Genomic DNA, 15,981 nt, shown 5'->3' on the forward strand with positions numbered 1-15,981 from the left:
TTTGAATCATTTTAAATAATCTTTTTATCTTTGCACCTCTTTTTTTTTTAAAAAAAATGTAAATCATTTAGTAATTAATTTTACTTTGTATATATTTTTTTCTATTTGCTCTTTTATTGTAATTCTGTATCCTTTATTATGTTTATATTTTTTTGCTCTGTAAAGCCCTGGTGTATGAAATGTGTTGTACAAATAAAGCTGCCTTGCCTTATCGCAAGGTAACCAAAATAAAGATTATGAAAATGGGGTAAATTTTCTGAAACAAAAGAAAATGATTGTGCTGTTTAAATGTATTAAAAAGCTAATTTTCTTTTACTCTATCCAGATTTTCAAATAGTATTGTACAGGCCTCCCGAGTGTAGTGGTTAGAGCACCTGTCTTCCAGGAAGGTCCAGGGTTCGGATCTTGCTGGGGTCGACGTCAGCAAAGGCACGCAGTCGCAAGAGGTTCCCACCGCCGAATCAAATGGGATCAGATTCCTTAAGGAGGCTTCAGGATGAGAGAGTAACTCCGGAATCTGAGCCAAGTCCTCAATGAGGGCGCGTCTCAAGTCTGTGTTGTATACGGGAGGTTCCAGACGTACAAGCGGATTCATTGTAGGGCTGTCCCAAATATCAGTTTTTGGGCATCGAGGCTTCCGTGACAAGAATCTGTGATTAATCAACTCTTCAAGGGAGGGTTGAGGGAATGAAAGACAAGGACAGACTTTTCTGAAATATCAGACTTCAGTTGGTGCACCTAAAATAAAACATTGTGACAATTAGCCATTTTGTCAGCATGCAGGTTGCTGTAACATTTGCCATAATAGCTGTAAAGAATAAGATCGAGATACAAGCAGCCGAAATGGGTTTCCTCCATACAGTGGCTGGGCTCAGCCTTAGAGATAGCATGAGGGGCTCAGCCTTAGAGATAGCATGAGGAGCTCAGACATCTGGTGGGAGCCCACAGAGGAGCCGCTGCTCCGTCATGTCGAAAGGAGCAAGTTGAGGTGATTCAGGCATCTGATCAGGATGCCTCCAGGGTGCCTCCCATTAGAGGCTTTCCAGGCACGTCCAAGTGGTAGGAGGCCTCAGGGCAGACCCAGGACAAGCTGGAGGGATTACATATCTCATCTGGCCTGGGAACGCCTTGGGGTCCCCCAGGAGGAGCTAAGTGGGAGAGGATGTCTGGCTGAGCAAGGAACTCCAGACAGCTGGATGAAAATAAATGGATGGATGGATGGATGGATGAGGAATACTCTGCAAGACAGCTGAGTTTTCAGGTGATCTGCCAAACTCCTTGTAGATTTGTGACATACCAGTTTCCTTCGGCACATCCGGCCTTCGACTTTCTGGGGGTCAACTTTGGAATTTTGAAAGTATTTCAAATATTTGACTTTATTGACATCTTGGCACATCTGTAAGCTTGTCATATGTGGTAAAACTGTCCCAGTCTTAGTAGTGCTGGACTGCTGGTGACTGATGTTAGATGAGAGCGAGTCAGAGCCACAGAACTATGTTTAAACCCAAACACTTAGATTAAATGTCCCTGTCTAGAATAACTTATAGTGGTTGATGCTGATTATTTATACAGTCTATAAGAGGTAAGAGCATTTGAACACCGATTTGGAGGTTGATAACCATGGCAACGATCAAAGCTTACAAGCATTTAGGTCAGCACTAGTATTTAGTGCTTTGGCTCTTCACACAGAGGCATGCATACAGAAAAGGGTGTATAATGTGGGATATAACACCCATAAACATCTTTACAACACCAGTGGTCTATACTATGACATGCCTTAACAAACCATGGAGTCTCTTTATGTATAGTACAGCAGCTACTGGCGCACCGTAAAATCTTCTTTTTAAAAAAAACTAGAGCGGCATTAACCCCTTCAGTCTGAGCAAATATTTTTGTAGAAGTGTCTAATGAATAATTACGCTTAAAGTACGGCGTGTCATTTGTATTCATTCTGTCAAGAGTGCTTTTCATTCCAAAGTCAACTGGCTCTCTGGGTACAAAAACAAAATACCAGTGAACAAGCTGACATTTGGAAAACGACGCACTACATGTAACAACAGCCAAACTGCTCCTTTCCTATCTCCTCTGCACTGAGTACACTCAGACAGCTCACTCCATGTGATCAACCCTGGACTTCAATATTCTCCGTCCTTCATGCGCTCACACAGATATAAACACACACCAGTTACTGTCAGCAAGCTTTTGAAATTCACATCCACTGTAGCCTCTGAGGACCAAAACACATCTATTCACATACTGACATGTGGTCAGCGTGAGATGTTTGACCAGACAAGTTGCACACCCTGGTGGGAACAGATTTCCTGATGGCATCTGAGTGCGTGAGTGTGTCATTGTGTGTGTGTGGGCTGATGTCTGTGTACATGATGTAGCAGTAATGCCGGTAAAGCTGCTCTTAAACTACATAACGCAGAGAAGCTCTGACAGCCTGCCTAAAACCACCGGTCTCTAGAGGATGAGCACAGCTATGCATGTGTACACTCAACTAAAACTAACACAGAGAGGAGATCCACAATCACAGAGTTACAGTGGATCGTAAAGCCACATCAGACGAATTATATCTGCATACAGAGGCCGCCCATTTCCCCCAAACACACACATTATCACACCAAATAAAGCCAATCTCCCCTTCTCACTTACGCAAACAAGCACGCACCTCATTCTAACACTCACTGACAGCCTTCTGAACTACTACAGGAGGAAATCTATAGAGTCACAGTGCCCCCTGCTGGTCACACAGATTTAATACAGACAGATGAAGGAATTTCTGTCTCCAGGGAGAAGTAAAAAGAACAGTGAAGTAAGTAGCATATTATAAATCATGCATAATGTAATGTAAGTCTTTTGACATCTTACAGTAATTGTCACAAGGTAACAGTGGCATTGTGTCATTACACATACAATCAGGTATCAAAGTTACTTATGGTTCTATGAAACCATGTCTATGAAAACATGGATGCTTCACGCACATCCACAGAGGATCTATACAATCAGCACAGTTTCAAGGTGGGCACCCAAGATTAGTGTCACCAATTCAATATCTGACAAAATGTTTCCCCTTCTGTTCCTGAGATATGACATTGACTAATGGCCAGAAAAGTTAATTCATTCACTTTCTGTAACCGCTTAACCTGTTAGAGGTCGTGGGTGGCTGGAGCCTATCCCAGCTGACATTGGGCAAGAGGCAGGGTACACCCTGGACAGATCACCAGACTATCACAGGGATGACACATAGAGACAGACAACCATTCACACCTACGGACAATTTAGAGTCACCAATTAACCTGCATGTCTTTGGACTGTGGGAGGAAGCTGGAGTACCTGGAGAAAACCCACGCTGACACGGGGAGAACATGCAAACTCTGCACAGAAGGAAACCCCCCACCCTGGATTCAAACCGGGAACCCTCTTGCTGTGAAGCGACAATACTAACCACTGCACCACCGGGCCGCCATCAGTGCATCCAAATGAATGTTTGTGCAAACCATAAAAAGAATGTTTCCAGCCACAGCTATTGCCGGCGCAAAGCCTAAAAAAGTCCTTGGTACACAAAATTGGATACTGGGTTTTTTTTAACCAACTGCACAAACTGCCGATACAGAAAAAGTCACTGAACACACGCCTCTTGTCTCATGATGGTTCACTGCTGGAGAGAATGTCGAAACAGCCACAGGTTGAGGACCAGCTGATTTTCTTCTCTGTTGTTTCATTCATTTAGCCCTGGGTTGAAAATCTGATTGTTGATCTTTTTCTTTTTGTATAGCTTTGGTACTTTTGATACTACTAAATGTATTTTTAACAGCAATCATATCATTTTAAACACTTGGTATTGAAAAGTATCAAAGAATCAATGCTTCTGACAACATTAGTATGAGCCAGAGACAAAAAAATACAACCAAAATAGCACAATTATAATCAGGAGCCTCTTCCATCTTCAAGATTTTTCAGGTACAGCTTTGCTGCACAGGTCAGCTATTATCTAACATACTACCAGGATCTACAAAATGGTGTGCTGTGGTTGATTTTATTTTGAATATAATATATCACAAACCACAGTCAAGTTGTCCTCATATATATGCCACATGAAGGTCTTACCTGTATGCCTTCAATTCTCTCTGTCACTACATAGGCATGGTGCATCGCAATAAGAGGCACCTTGACTCCGGCCATTTGCCCCAGCTTGGTGGCCCACGCACCTGCGTGTAACACACAGAGTGAAAAATGTCAGAAAAATGCCACCTTTAAATCTAAAGTAAATTGGGCAAAATCATTTGTAAAATTGCACCTAATTGTTGTTATGCGTTAAGTATCAAATCACTTTTACATGGCATATTTGCAACAGCATGGAGATGTTCCTAACACTTCCCAAAGTCACATCAACAATGCCTCACAGCATGTCAAGAAATGTGCTCAGAACAATGTTCATTTTATATGTTCAATAACACTTTTTTTTGTTTTTGGGATGATTAGCTGATCTTGAATGTATCTCACCTGCACAGTTCACCACACAAGGCGTCTCTATGGTCCCATGATCAGTCTCCACTGCCTTCACCCTCTTCACACCAAAGTCATCTGTCTGCACTTGGATACCAGTCACAGGGCAGTTCTCGATCACCTGATTCAAAGAGGACAGTGTGGAGTTATTGACATGCGACATGGAGATGTTTATGCTTTGCTCCACCCTTGCAAGAGTCCCTGTATGTAATATACAGACGAGTCATAGAGTATAGTAGTCGAAAAATATTAGACTTTTAATATCATTAATATCTGCTCACTGTGGCTTAGACAGGATTTTCTAGTCACAAGTCTGGCCGAACATTCTCCAGCACTGCTGTGACCGTAGTATGGCTTTAGTCTACTGGATTAATCACTCTCCTTTGAACAAATTTTGCCACACTTTATAATATTATTGATAATTACTCATAAATAACCGTGCAGTAAACTAATGTAAAATGTGATAAACACAAAGTAGTTCACTGAGAGCAAACAGCACACTAAAGCTGAGTTTTTTCCACATGTAACAGCAAAACAAACAGTACAACACACAAAGTCTGTCATACAGTGTTCACATGGTTTCACTGGTTTCAAGCTGTTGAGGCTAAGTACATTAATCCAGGGATTGTGATATCGTTGTTTAAGAAAAATGATTGGTGATTTTCCTCTTGGGAGAGATTTTTGGATCTGATAGCCTGAGCTTTCTAGCATCTGTGCAGTCTCAGTTACCATGGTGACCTTCCCTAAAAAGTAGCTAACTTTATGAGGCTAAAAAGTCAGCCTAAAGTTATCATTTCATTGCATATATGTAAAATCTATATTTTTTCCCTATTCTTATTTACACTGCACTGACTATAAAAATGACGCAGGAGTTTGTCAGGCTATTGATCAGGTTCAACAGTATGATGTTGTGTTTGCATCTACTCACTGTGATTAAAAGATGTCATTTATTGAAACAACATTTAATGTTTAGTTGCACACATGGTTGCAACATGGCTACCTACACTGGATTCTCAGATAAGGGCTCAGATATGGATGCTATTTTTACACTGTACTGTCACAAACGACAAAAATCAGAGGGCAGCTCACTTAACTTGCAAACTAGTTGGACTGTGCATTCCAGTACCCATACTACCATACTGCAGAGCAGTGGTTTTCACACTTTTTGTGCCCAAGGCAAACCAAAGGGAAGCCAAAATCCCAAGGCACACCTGTATTTATATCTGTGACCAATAGCCTCTATAACCTGTGTTATCACTCTTATCACAACATAAGACAATAAAAATAAGACAGTTAGCTTTCATGATACTGTCTACTGACAGGTTTTTTCTCTCTTCTTCCAGCTGCTCCACACACTAAAGCGATCCATTATCACACTCACGGCTTTCTCCTTTAAATGTTATCATCCCTCACACTGGCTGCCAATCAGGGCTTTTGATGTGTCACACACTTACAATTCCCATGCGTGAATGGCGACAAATAGGTTCCTCATGAAGGTTTTTTATTTTTAGCTAGAGTTTGCCTCTTTATTAGGGAATGGGGGTGCACAACATACTAATACAGTCAATTAATAATTCACTCATAACATTCTGCTATAGGCCCAGTTGAATATTACAATGTGTAGTTATCGCAAAATCCCACAACACACCTGGATTGACGTCATGGCACACCAGTGTGAACCACTGCTATATAGTATGCCAGAAAAAAGATTTAGTATGTCCCAGTTCATAGTATGTCAAATGCAGTATGCCAAAAATACCAGGATGTTCTACTACATCTGGTCCGACTTTGCAGTATGCAAGCCAGCATGCTTTTCTTGCTATTCTGACCCACAATCCTCTGCACAGCGGACGATACGTCACCATTGACTGAGCCGCAAACAGATGAAAGCCCATTGACAGCTGTCAGAAGCTGCAATGATGGATGACAGCACATTCAGGTGACTGATGACCAGTCAATTAGTAATAAAAGAAATATCAATTGTTTAATTGAATAAAATAATCCAAATATAACCAAGGGCGTAAGTATTAAATAACAATGACAGAGAACTGTATAGCCTCTGCAATTTTACTATTGTGAATATAATATGTCAGAATCTACAATGTACGCAGTTATAACATTGCAAAATAACAACATCAGACCTGTCCGAATTGACCTCCGTGTCTGGCGAGGTCGGTGAACATTTTGTTTTATCTCCATCAAGACAGATATATGAGGAAGTGGGTCAAAGTTCAGTAGGTAACGTTATGAGGAAGTAGTGTGTCCCGATTGTGTGCATACTGCATGCGACAGAACATACTTTAAGGGCACCAGCAGTACCTACTAAAAGTTAAAAGAAAAAGTATGCGATTGGGAACGCACCGAGCACTAACTGATATTTATTTGGTTAACTATACTGCAATCACAAACACATAAATCCACTGTGATGAATGATGTATGAACAGGACTAAACATTGTGTATATTGCTGGTCCAACAATGAAGCCACCAGTCAGCAGACCAGCGCACATTACCGTGGCTCCCCTGGCAGTGGCGGCTCTGCTCAGGGTGGTGCAGGTGCCTGCTGGGTCCATGGTGCCATCTTTTGGTACGTACAGGGTTCCGTACAGGTCATCAACATTCATCAGGGGATACAGGTCTTTGGTCTCCGCAGGTGACAGGACATGGGACTCGATGCCATAAACTTTACCCAGCTAGAAATGAGAGGAAAATAGCATGTTGAATTGGTTATGGTCTTGCCTGAGAGGGATTTCTTCAGCTTTATCACCTTTATTCTAGATTCAAATTTAAAAAAAAACTCTTCTTGAGGCATATGCAGGAGGAGCTGAGTTACAGTCAGTGGTAAAATATCATTGTTGACATAACCATTTCACTGCTTTTTGGTGGCTTGGCTGGGTCACTTTCACCCCATGCATTGGTTAGGGGAATTTTAAGTGAACTTTGGACCTCAAAAAACAAAGTTAAATTGAGCTTTTTCCTTGGTAATGTGCCACAACTGTGCTGAGCTAAAAAAAAAAAAAAAAAAAAAAAATATTAAGTCAGCTTTAAACGCCCAGACGAGTTGCTGCAGTAGTTGGAAATCGGTTTAACCAAGGTTTCTCCTCATACTGTGCCTTTTTTAATCAGGGAACACCGAATCATTTATGTAAGAGAGTTGAAAGGTGTTTTATTGTGAATTTCCACAAAAGAGCTGAACCTTCTGAACATCATTTGGCTGAAGGAGTCTTCGTAGCTATTTTATTACACCTGTTCAGGAGTTTCACCCTTCAGGCTCTTCCATGTGCTGGAGGAAATGTGGCTCCCTGGAAGCCAAAAGTATGATAAAAAATAGGACACACACATCCCCGAAGCCCACTGGGTTGGGTGCTGGATCACAAAGTATCAAAAGCATGAAAAAAGAAAAAAAGCGATCCGCACACCAAAAGAGCTCCCGTATGCAATTTTTTATTTTGCGTGATGTTTCGAGCGTGATGCTCTTCCTCCCTGAAGCCAACCAATACCACTTGTTTTGGGCCTCTCTAAAAGTAGGATTTATTTAGAATTAGTGACTATATTTTGGCCAAAAATTACTTTTACTTGGGATGAACTCCCTTTTGGGCTTCTATTTTCAACATCTACAGTGATTAAAACAAAGTACTTACTTGGAGTTTTACTATAGGAAACTGGTATGATATAATTTATGAAATCTTTGTAATGGAAAGAATTACCTTCTCCTCAAGGCTTTAGGATATTGAATTTGAGGAAATTTGGAGGACGTGAAAAATGTTTATTTCCCTAGAACACCTTACTTTCTTAAAATGTGTTCCCTTAATAAAAGCAGGTGAAGCTTCTTTCACCAGGTTTGTGCACGGGTGTGTTGCATACTGCCAATAAATAGACTGAGAGTGGGCAGAATTCTTTTGCTACCAGTGTGGACTTTTTGATGTTTCCAGCACCTTGACAAGTCTAAGCTGGGTGAAGCAGTGGTGGTCCTGCATCATTTATTTAATAAATAAAATTGTTTTTATTATATTGTATTTATCTCAAATGAAGAACACCCCGTGTTCTATTTTTGTGTTCCATAATTACGATGTAAAAAGTGCTGCTGTTAAGTGAGGCCAAATAAAGGAAAAAATTTAAAATCTGTTCCACCCCATTAACATGCAGTTCTTTTAAAAACTGCTAATTTACTAGAGGGAGCCTGTGGTGTACGCACAAATTAAGTTTCTATCAGGTATTGTTCTTTGATAATTGTGACAACAGGGGCCATTACCTCAATAATACCCATATTTATGAGCCATTACTTGTCAGCAGCCCACTAACTCGCTCACTAACAATCACTTTTTTTTATTTAGAGAAGTGCTAGTTGGAGAAATCACAGTGTCATTTATATGCACTGTAGCAGCCTGGTTATTGTAAAGCCTGTGTTTACATGCAACAGGCCAGGTAGTAATCATATCCACCTCCTACCTACACACTTACTTAGCTTTTTCTTGAAGCACAAATGTGTATGAAGTCTACAAAAACGTGATTGATTACCTTTTGTGTGTCACAGCAATACTTCCTCTGTCTGAAGTGTTTTTGTATTCTTTAAAAAAACCTGTTAGCGTTTGAAGCCACCTGCTTTGTAGTGGACTCTGTGACACATGTTGCTATGGAAACCATTTGAAGCTATAATAACAGCACCTAATGCAAGTTATTATACATTGAAATCACCTCGGATTGATGTGAGAGCAGTCACTGTCACATAACATCGGCTGTTTGGTGAGAAACAAATAAACCAGGCAGCTATAATAGCACTTAGGTGTCAGTATGTAACCTAGCATTAGCAAATGCTGGTTGGTTTGGTGTCTCCCTCTGTACTGAGCATTAAGGGGCCAAGTTTGACGAAGTTTGATTTCTCTGTCCTCCATGTTTGACAAAGAAGCACAGTGCTGCTATAAACGTTTGCTTTACAGACTATTTTGTCATAACTACAGTGCTACAGAAGACATTTTAATGGAGTATTTGACTGCTGGGAAGTTGGTCTTTTTATGAAACCCGGCTGTCTATGCAGTAGAAAGACACAAATACTTTTGAAATTGGTGCTACATGACCAGATAAAGCAAAACAAAGGAAAGGCGCTGTGGCATTTGCCCCACAGTAATAAAAATACAGCAACCGGCTGGTTATAAACAATCTTGAATTACAGTTAAACAATAAGCTAAAATATGTTTCTGAAAACATTTGAGGTGAGGCACAGGTAACACAGTAACAGAAACTTTGCTTCTATTTAATCAGCACTGCCTTGTTTTTTATCGCAATGTCGATTCTTACCGACATGAGGCGCTTGTACTCGTCCAGCCTCTGTTTGTTGGAGGCAATGAAGAGACCTCCATTCTGGATCCAGCCTGTGTGGAGACCCGTCTCCGCCTCCAGGTCTTTGCTGACCACATTCCTGGTGTGGGCCAGGAGCTCTACCTCAACATCACTGGGACGCAGCTGCCACAGCAGGCCTAAAGAACAGACACACACATTAGTGGATTTACTAACATAGACAGAAATGCATGTACAGTGTGTGTGAGCACACATGCAGGCGAACATACAAATGCACAACTGTGAGCACTTTATCTGCAGAGACCTTAGACTAGACTTGAAGTACAGGAGATAGAGACAAAAAGATACTGTTGGTAGATAAGTAAAGAGTGAGAGTAAAGGTGGTTTAACCGGTATCAGTGCACTGAGAAGTCCACCTTACACCTGTACATATTCTATGGGATCTGTTACCTGCAGTGTGCCAGGTGGTGCCAGCAGTCAGTCTGTCCCTCTCCAGCAGAACTGCATTGGACATCCCCATTTTAGCCAGGTGGTAGATGGTCTGACAGCCCAGACTGCCTCCTCCGATCACCACTACGTCTGCTGACCTGAGGCAGGTGGCAGATAACGACAGGTGAGCTGAGAGCATGACTTTCAAAGTGCAGTAAGGACGATGCCACTTAGAACTCAAACCAGCGACACCATTCAGTAATCGAAGTCAGAAATACAAAGCTGCTTTCAATACTTTAAGGAACTAGTTGACATTTAGATTTGCTTTGTTGTCGAGAGTTAGAGAAGATTGATACCACACTCATGTCGGTCCACTAAATATGAGGACACAGCCCGCAGAGAGTTAGCGTAGCTTAGCATAAAGACTGAAAACAGTGGGTAAACAGCAAGGCCGGCTCTGACCGGAGGTGACAAAGACTACCTACAAGCACCTCTAAAGCGCACTTATTAACATGTTGTATCCTGTTTTGTTTCAGAGGTATATCATGCAGGATTTTAATCTCTCTCAGTCATCACTCCTGACCCATCCGAACTGTGTACTTTGTACAATGTACTTCTCTGCAAAGACTCTGCCCTCTGTCTGTATTTTCATTCAGAATATTTCTGAGCAGAGCACGCAGGTGAGGTTGGGACTTCGTAAAGGTGGCAACCAGGTGCAAGACCATAAGCAGCATGCAAAAGGGTAATACCAACAAGTCTTGCTTCTTGAGGGATTATATCAGGCGGTTTCCCTCCTCATCTGGTTTTTCCTAAACTAAGCTTACTGGCTAGTGGCTGTGGCTTCATGTTTAACAGACAGCTATAAGCGTGGTATCGATTTTCTCATCAAATTCTCTGCAAGAAAGTAAATAATCATCCATCCATCCGCTAATCCAGGACCTAGTCTTGGGGGCAGCAGGCCAAGCAAAGCACCCCCGACGTCCCGCTCCCCAGCAAAGCTTTCAAGTTCCTCCTGGGGGACCCCAAGGTGCTTTCTGGCCAGATGAGATATGAAATCCTTCAAGCATGTGCGGGGTCTACCCCGGGGCCTCCTACCAGTGGGACGTGCCTACTGGTGGTATATAAATACATTTTCAAAAATATCGACCTATTAGTATATCACTTTTTTTGCCTTAAGTTAAAAAGAAAAATCTTTTATTATTATTAGACTGACCACCAGATGTCTTTGTTTTCAGACATTTCCCAGACCTGAGTGATCCATAGAGCACCTACGATCTGTTCAGGCCTTGCAGAAGTCATCATGACCATTTTCCCTCCATCAACTTGTCCGTAATTGCACTGTCATGATACACTGCAAAAAAACTTACTCAGCTATGAGCATATTCTTCAACCTAAATCTCCTTATCATGATGTCATGAAACCAACAGAAGCTGGTCTTAAGATGCAAAACCTACCAGAAGTCAACAGTCACCTTTACAGTACATACAACGTAAACACCATCCATCCTCTAAGCTGACCTGGGTAAAGGTTTAGTGGGTCCAGAAGAGGCTCCATCTGTCTGTTTGAGCGTCTTCTCGTAGGGAACATTTTTTTCTTTGGTGGGCTCTGAGCTGTAGGACCGAGCGGTTGTCCGGCACAAGGGGGAGAGAGGAGGCCGCACCGCCGACACCACCCGCCGAACTGCGCTTCCAAGGAAGGCCATGGCCCCTGTGGAGGACACAGAGGGACAGAGACAAGTGGATTGTATTGTGCAGAATATTCAAGGTCATGTAATACACTAATAAAGAATTATTTAATTATATATATTTTTCTCATTGCTATTACAACCTCTATAACTATTATCATTCATCTGCCTTAACGTTTTGTTTTGCTGCTTCTTTTGCATGGATGTATGTGAGTGTGTATATGTATTTTATATGTACTTGTTTGTGGGAATTAAATAACATATGAATGTTGAGTCTGGTTAGATGACCAGGGGGAGCTCTGGCCATGCCAAGTGATCCCCAGATATGTGTATGTGCACCTGCTGTATGTTGTTGTATGTTATTTGTCTCACAAAAATAAGTCATGTACAGTTCAACCTGTTTCAAAGCTATTTAAAAAAATACATTTGTATTTAGCATAGCAAAGTGACAGGTGACATGACACAAAAAAATTCTGTTGTTGTTGTTGTTGTTATTGTATTGTCCTGATGCTCTGCTGCTGCTTGTTGCTTTGCATGGCATCTGTTCTACCTTGACAATTTCTGTTTGCTGTAGTTAATGCTGTCTTTGTGTCTTTCCGCAAAGGTCAGGTAAGACAGGTGGTTTGAGATATTTTCTTTTTTTTTTTTATTACTGTTACTGCAGTCTAAACAAAACCGCCTGCAAAACTATAGATCAAGGTTCACTGTGTCATATTATCACTAAAAAAGATGAAGCTGCAGTTTAACATGGTCAATGAGTGACAGCATTGTTTGTGAAGGTACAAGCACTGCTGCCTTCTCAGCCACATGGTTAGTTTTCGCACAGGGTTCAGAGCAGCCTGTCCTGTGAACATCAAGCACCATTAGTAGGTTAGTGACCCAGCTACCATGACAACAAATTGATATTAATCATGTACAGTGCCGCCACCAATGAGCTGACAAGTAAAGTTACAACAACTGTCTGCACATTTTTGCACTGAGAATGAAGAGTAACAGGTTAAGGGAGCAATATGCATGGCAGACGAGGAGCAACTGTGGACTTTCACACTGTGTACTTCAAACTTATGCAACTTCCAATAACTTGAAGGGAGATCTGAAGAAAAGGCAACAAACTTCAAACTGGCTGCAGAAGTGCAACAGTGTCACAGCACACACCGCTCGGTCCTGCACTGCACCTTTGTGCACTGTAAACTTTCACTAACATACATGCTTCATAACATTCAAGAATAAGCAACAACACATTAGCGCCTAACTGAACATGCCTATTGAAAACACCGCATGCACTACATGTAAACGCCACATCCCAAAATAACAACAGCTTCAGCAGCTGCGAGCGCTAACGTGGCATAAGCGCTGCATGCGATCTCTCACACCAACAAGCACTGCAAAGCAACGTTAAGTTACCAAACCTCATTCACACAGTGACTCAGATGTTCCCACATGCACACTTACACTCGGTTCCGCCTGCTACACAAACACACTCGGTGCAGAATCTCAAGCGGTGGAAAAACAGTTTGCAGGAAGGCGGATTGGAGGCGCAAAAAATGGCCGATTACTTGAGTGCACCACAGAGCGACAGCGTTTGAAAGTGTGGCAGGGGAGCTGCAGTTTAGTAGCTGTCAGATCATAGGTGTCGGACCGCGGTTGTAGTTCCTGTCTAGACCCCTCCCCTCCCACAGTCAGACACTCAAACGTGACAGAGACATTCAGTTAATTCATATCCACATGTCTGTCAATCATACATCCATGGTGTAAATAAAGGAGGGCAGCAGTTTGGTATCAGTCCAGACATCTGCTGAGTCAAATGAGGACACTGAAAATCAATTCCTAAGACAACACAGGATCAAATTCTGCGTCCCCACATAACCTAAAGCACATGTCAGTCTGCTAAACCCTATACAAATTAAAAAAAGAAAAGAAATCCTAATGATGTTGTATGACATTGTATGCATTTGGATGTGTTCAGCAAAAAGGTTCAATATGCATGACCTTTGGAGCTAAAACTTGCAGCACCATGGTCCTATCAAGGGTAAACATAACCTGGGAAGGTTAGGTGTCAGGACTGCACTACAGCTACCACTGTGTTTCCTTGGACTGTCCCACCATCAGGTTGACTCTACTACTGGCCCTCTCCACTTTGAGGGAACATCAGCCTTCTGTACTGCACTGAATCATTTCAGCTAGGTTGTAATACATGTGCAGATCAGAGGGATCCGTCTGGGATCATGTTGCTTCTTCACTCCCTAAGGCGGAATTTATACTTCTGCGTTGCTGTAACCTACGCCGTCGACGTGCACCTCCCTAGAAATGCAACTGCACATCCATACATCGGGGCGATGCAGACCTCCTGTCTATGTTTGTACGCTGAAACCATTTCCCTCAGTGGAAACGAAGCTTTTATTCACTTTTATTTCAGAGATAAGAAACAATAAATTGTGAAGACAATAAAGCCTCCACAAAAATAGCATTTTAAGTCTTGTGTGTAATTTATCCTTCAGGGATTTATACTTTGGGGTTTATCCTGGCTTCCAGCCCACATGTTGAAGTATCCTTGACCAAGATACTGAACCCCAAATTGCTCCAGATGGCTGTTCCATCGGTGTGTGAGTGTGTTAAAAACTCGGCCACCAATGTTTGAATGGGTTGAATGTGACTCATAGTGTAAAAAGTGCTTTCAGTGGTTGGAAGACTAGAAAGGCACTATACAAGTGCAGGTCCATTTACCATCCAGTATGCCCCCCTAACCTGCTCCTGTTCCTGCCTCTTAAGTCCATGATGCAATTTCTCTGCAGAATCAGTGCTGAGTGCATGCCAGCAAGAGTGATGAAACTAGAGGGGCCTGGTGCCAGATGGTACAAAAGTCTGACTCGGATGGCCGCAACTTGGATCAGCTGATTCCCACAGCCGACCCAATACCATGGCAGTCATCCTTTTTCTCTGACTGCTCAGCGAATAGCTTTAGATTTGCACAGGTTATGAGGCAATGGAATGGGCTCCCTGGGCGAGACCAGGAAGTTTCCTTGTTATCCAACCTCTATAGGGGCATGTTGTCAGTCTCCCAGTTCTACCTTTGTGCTGTCAGATCTCAAGGATATGATGTCTGGTTGTACGTCTCACTCATGCTTGGTGCAACATCTGTCGGGGAAGCATCTGGTTCGGATTCAAACTAGAAGGCGTAGGCTGTGTGACTCCCAGGTGAGCAGTGCTCAGTGACCTCGCCACTTCCCAGTCAGCAGCTGTGTCTGAGATACTGTATGCAGATTCAGGTCCAGCTGGGAGCGCATCACATCCTGAGCAGCCTTCGCCTCAGGTGTTTACTAATACATTAGATTGCAAAGCATGTACAAAATAGAAATAGTAGTTACATGGATATAACTCTAGTTCTAAGAGCTCATGTGCAGCCCTCTAAGGGCATCCCCAGCTGGCGCCTGTATTCAGTTCCTGGGTCAAAAGGGGGCAGATGGTTGTGCTGCTATTTTATAGGGCATGCATGCTACCACTGGATCTGCTTCAATAGTAAAGCCCATTACAGGTCTATGCATGTACTCAGATCTAGAGTTACTTTCAGGTTACTACTAACATAAGATGAGTATAGAAAACCTTACTGAGAATGAAACACACAAACATGACCAAAGAAGAAACGCACAGTCAGTTTGTTGTTCGTTCCAGATTCAGATAAATAAACTGTGTGGTTGTGGGTGTTGGGGGCTGGAAGGGTAGCAGCTGTTGTTGAGAGTCCTCACAGTCCAGAGACAAAATCAAGCAGAAGTAGAACATCGGATCTGCATAGGACTACATACATACATGTATACATGTATGAAGAGTTTGTGTGTGAGGCATTGGATACATAGTCTTAGTAATCTTGAAGTGGAGAATAAAGGAAGAGAAAATGTTTTAAAGCCATACACAACCCTACCAAAGTTAACATTATGAAACCTTATGCTCTGAAGCCCTGAGCCATAAGCAGTTGCTCCGCCTGCCAAGTTGACCCCGTGAATCCCCACCTCCAAGCTGGCAGCCAATAACGCACAGAGTTTATGTTCCCTCCTGTGAGAGGAGGTTC

The 15,981-nt window shown here is 42.3% G+C and overlaps 1 protein-coding gene across 1 annotated transcript in view; it reads right to left on the minus strand.

Moving 5' to 3' along the window:
* The window catches only part of sardh (sarcosine dehydrogenase), a 72,934-nt gene extending 59,355 nt beyond the window's left edge, over positions 1 to 13,579 (minus strand). The window contains exons 1-7 of the mRNA XM_050052847.1: positions 13,371 to 13,579; positions 11,752 to 11,941; positions 10,256 to 10,392; positions 9,806 to 9,984; positions 7,024 to 7,203; positions 4,510 to 4,633; positions 4,114 to 4,214 (exon numbers count right to left, since the gene is read on the minus strand). Coding sequence (XP_049908804.1) covers positions 4,114 to 4,214; positions 4,510 to 4,633; positions 7,024 to 7,203; positions 9,806 to 9,984; positions 10,256 to 10,392; positions 11,752 to 11,936 — 906 coding nt within the window. The 5' untranslated portion in view covers positions 11,937 to 11,941; positions 13,371 to 13,579. The remainder of the gene's footprint in view (positions 1 to 4,113; positions 4,215 to 4,509; positions 4,634 to 7,023; positions 7,204 to 9,805; positions 9,985 to 10,255; positions 10,393 to 11,751; positions 11,942 to 13,370) is intronic.
* Positions 13,580 to 15,981: the final 2,402 nt, after the last annotated feature.

The sequence above is a fragment of the Epinephelus moara genome, chromosome 9, assembly GCF_006386435.1.
Source record: "Epinephelus moara isolate mb chromosome 9, YSFRI_EMoa_1.0, whole genome shotgun sequence".
NCBI classification, from domain to species: domain Eukaryota; kingdom Metazoa; phylum Chordata; class Actinopteri; order Perciformes; family Serranidae; genus Epinephelus; species Epinephelus moara.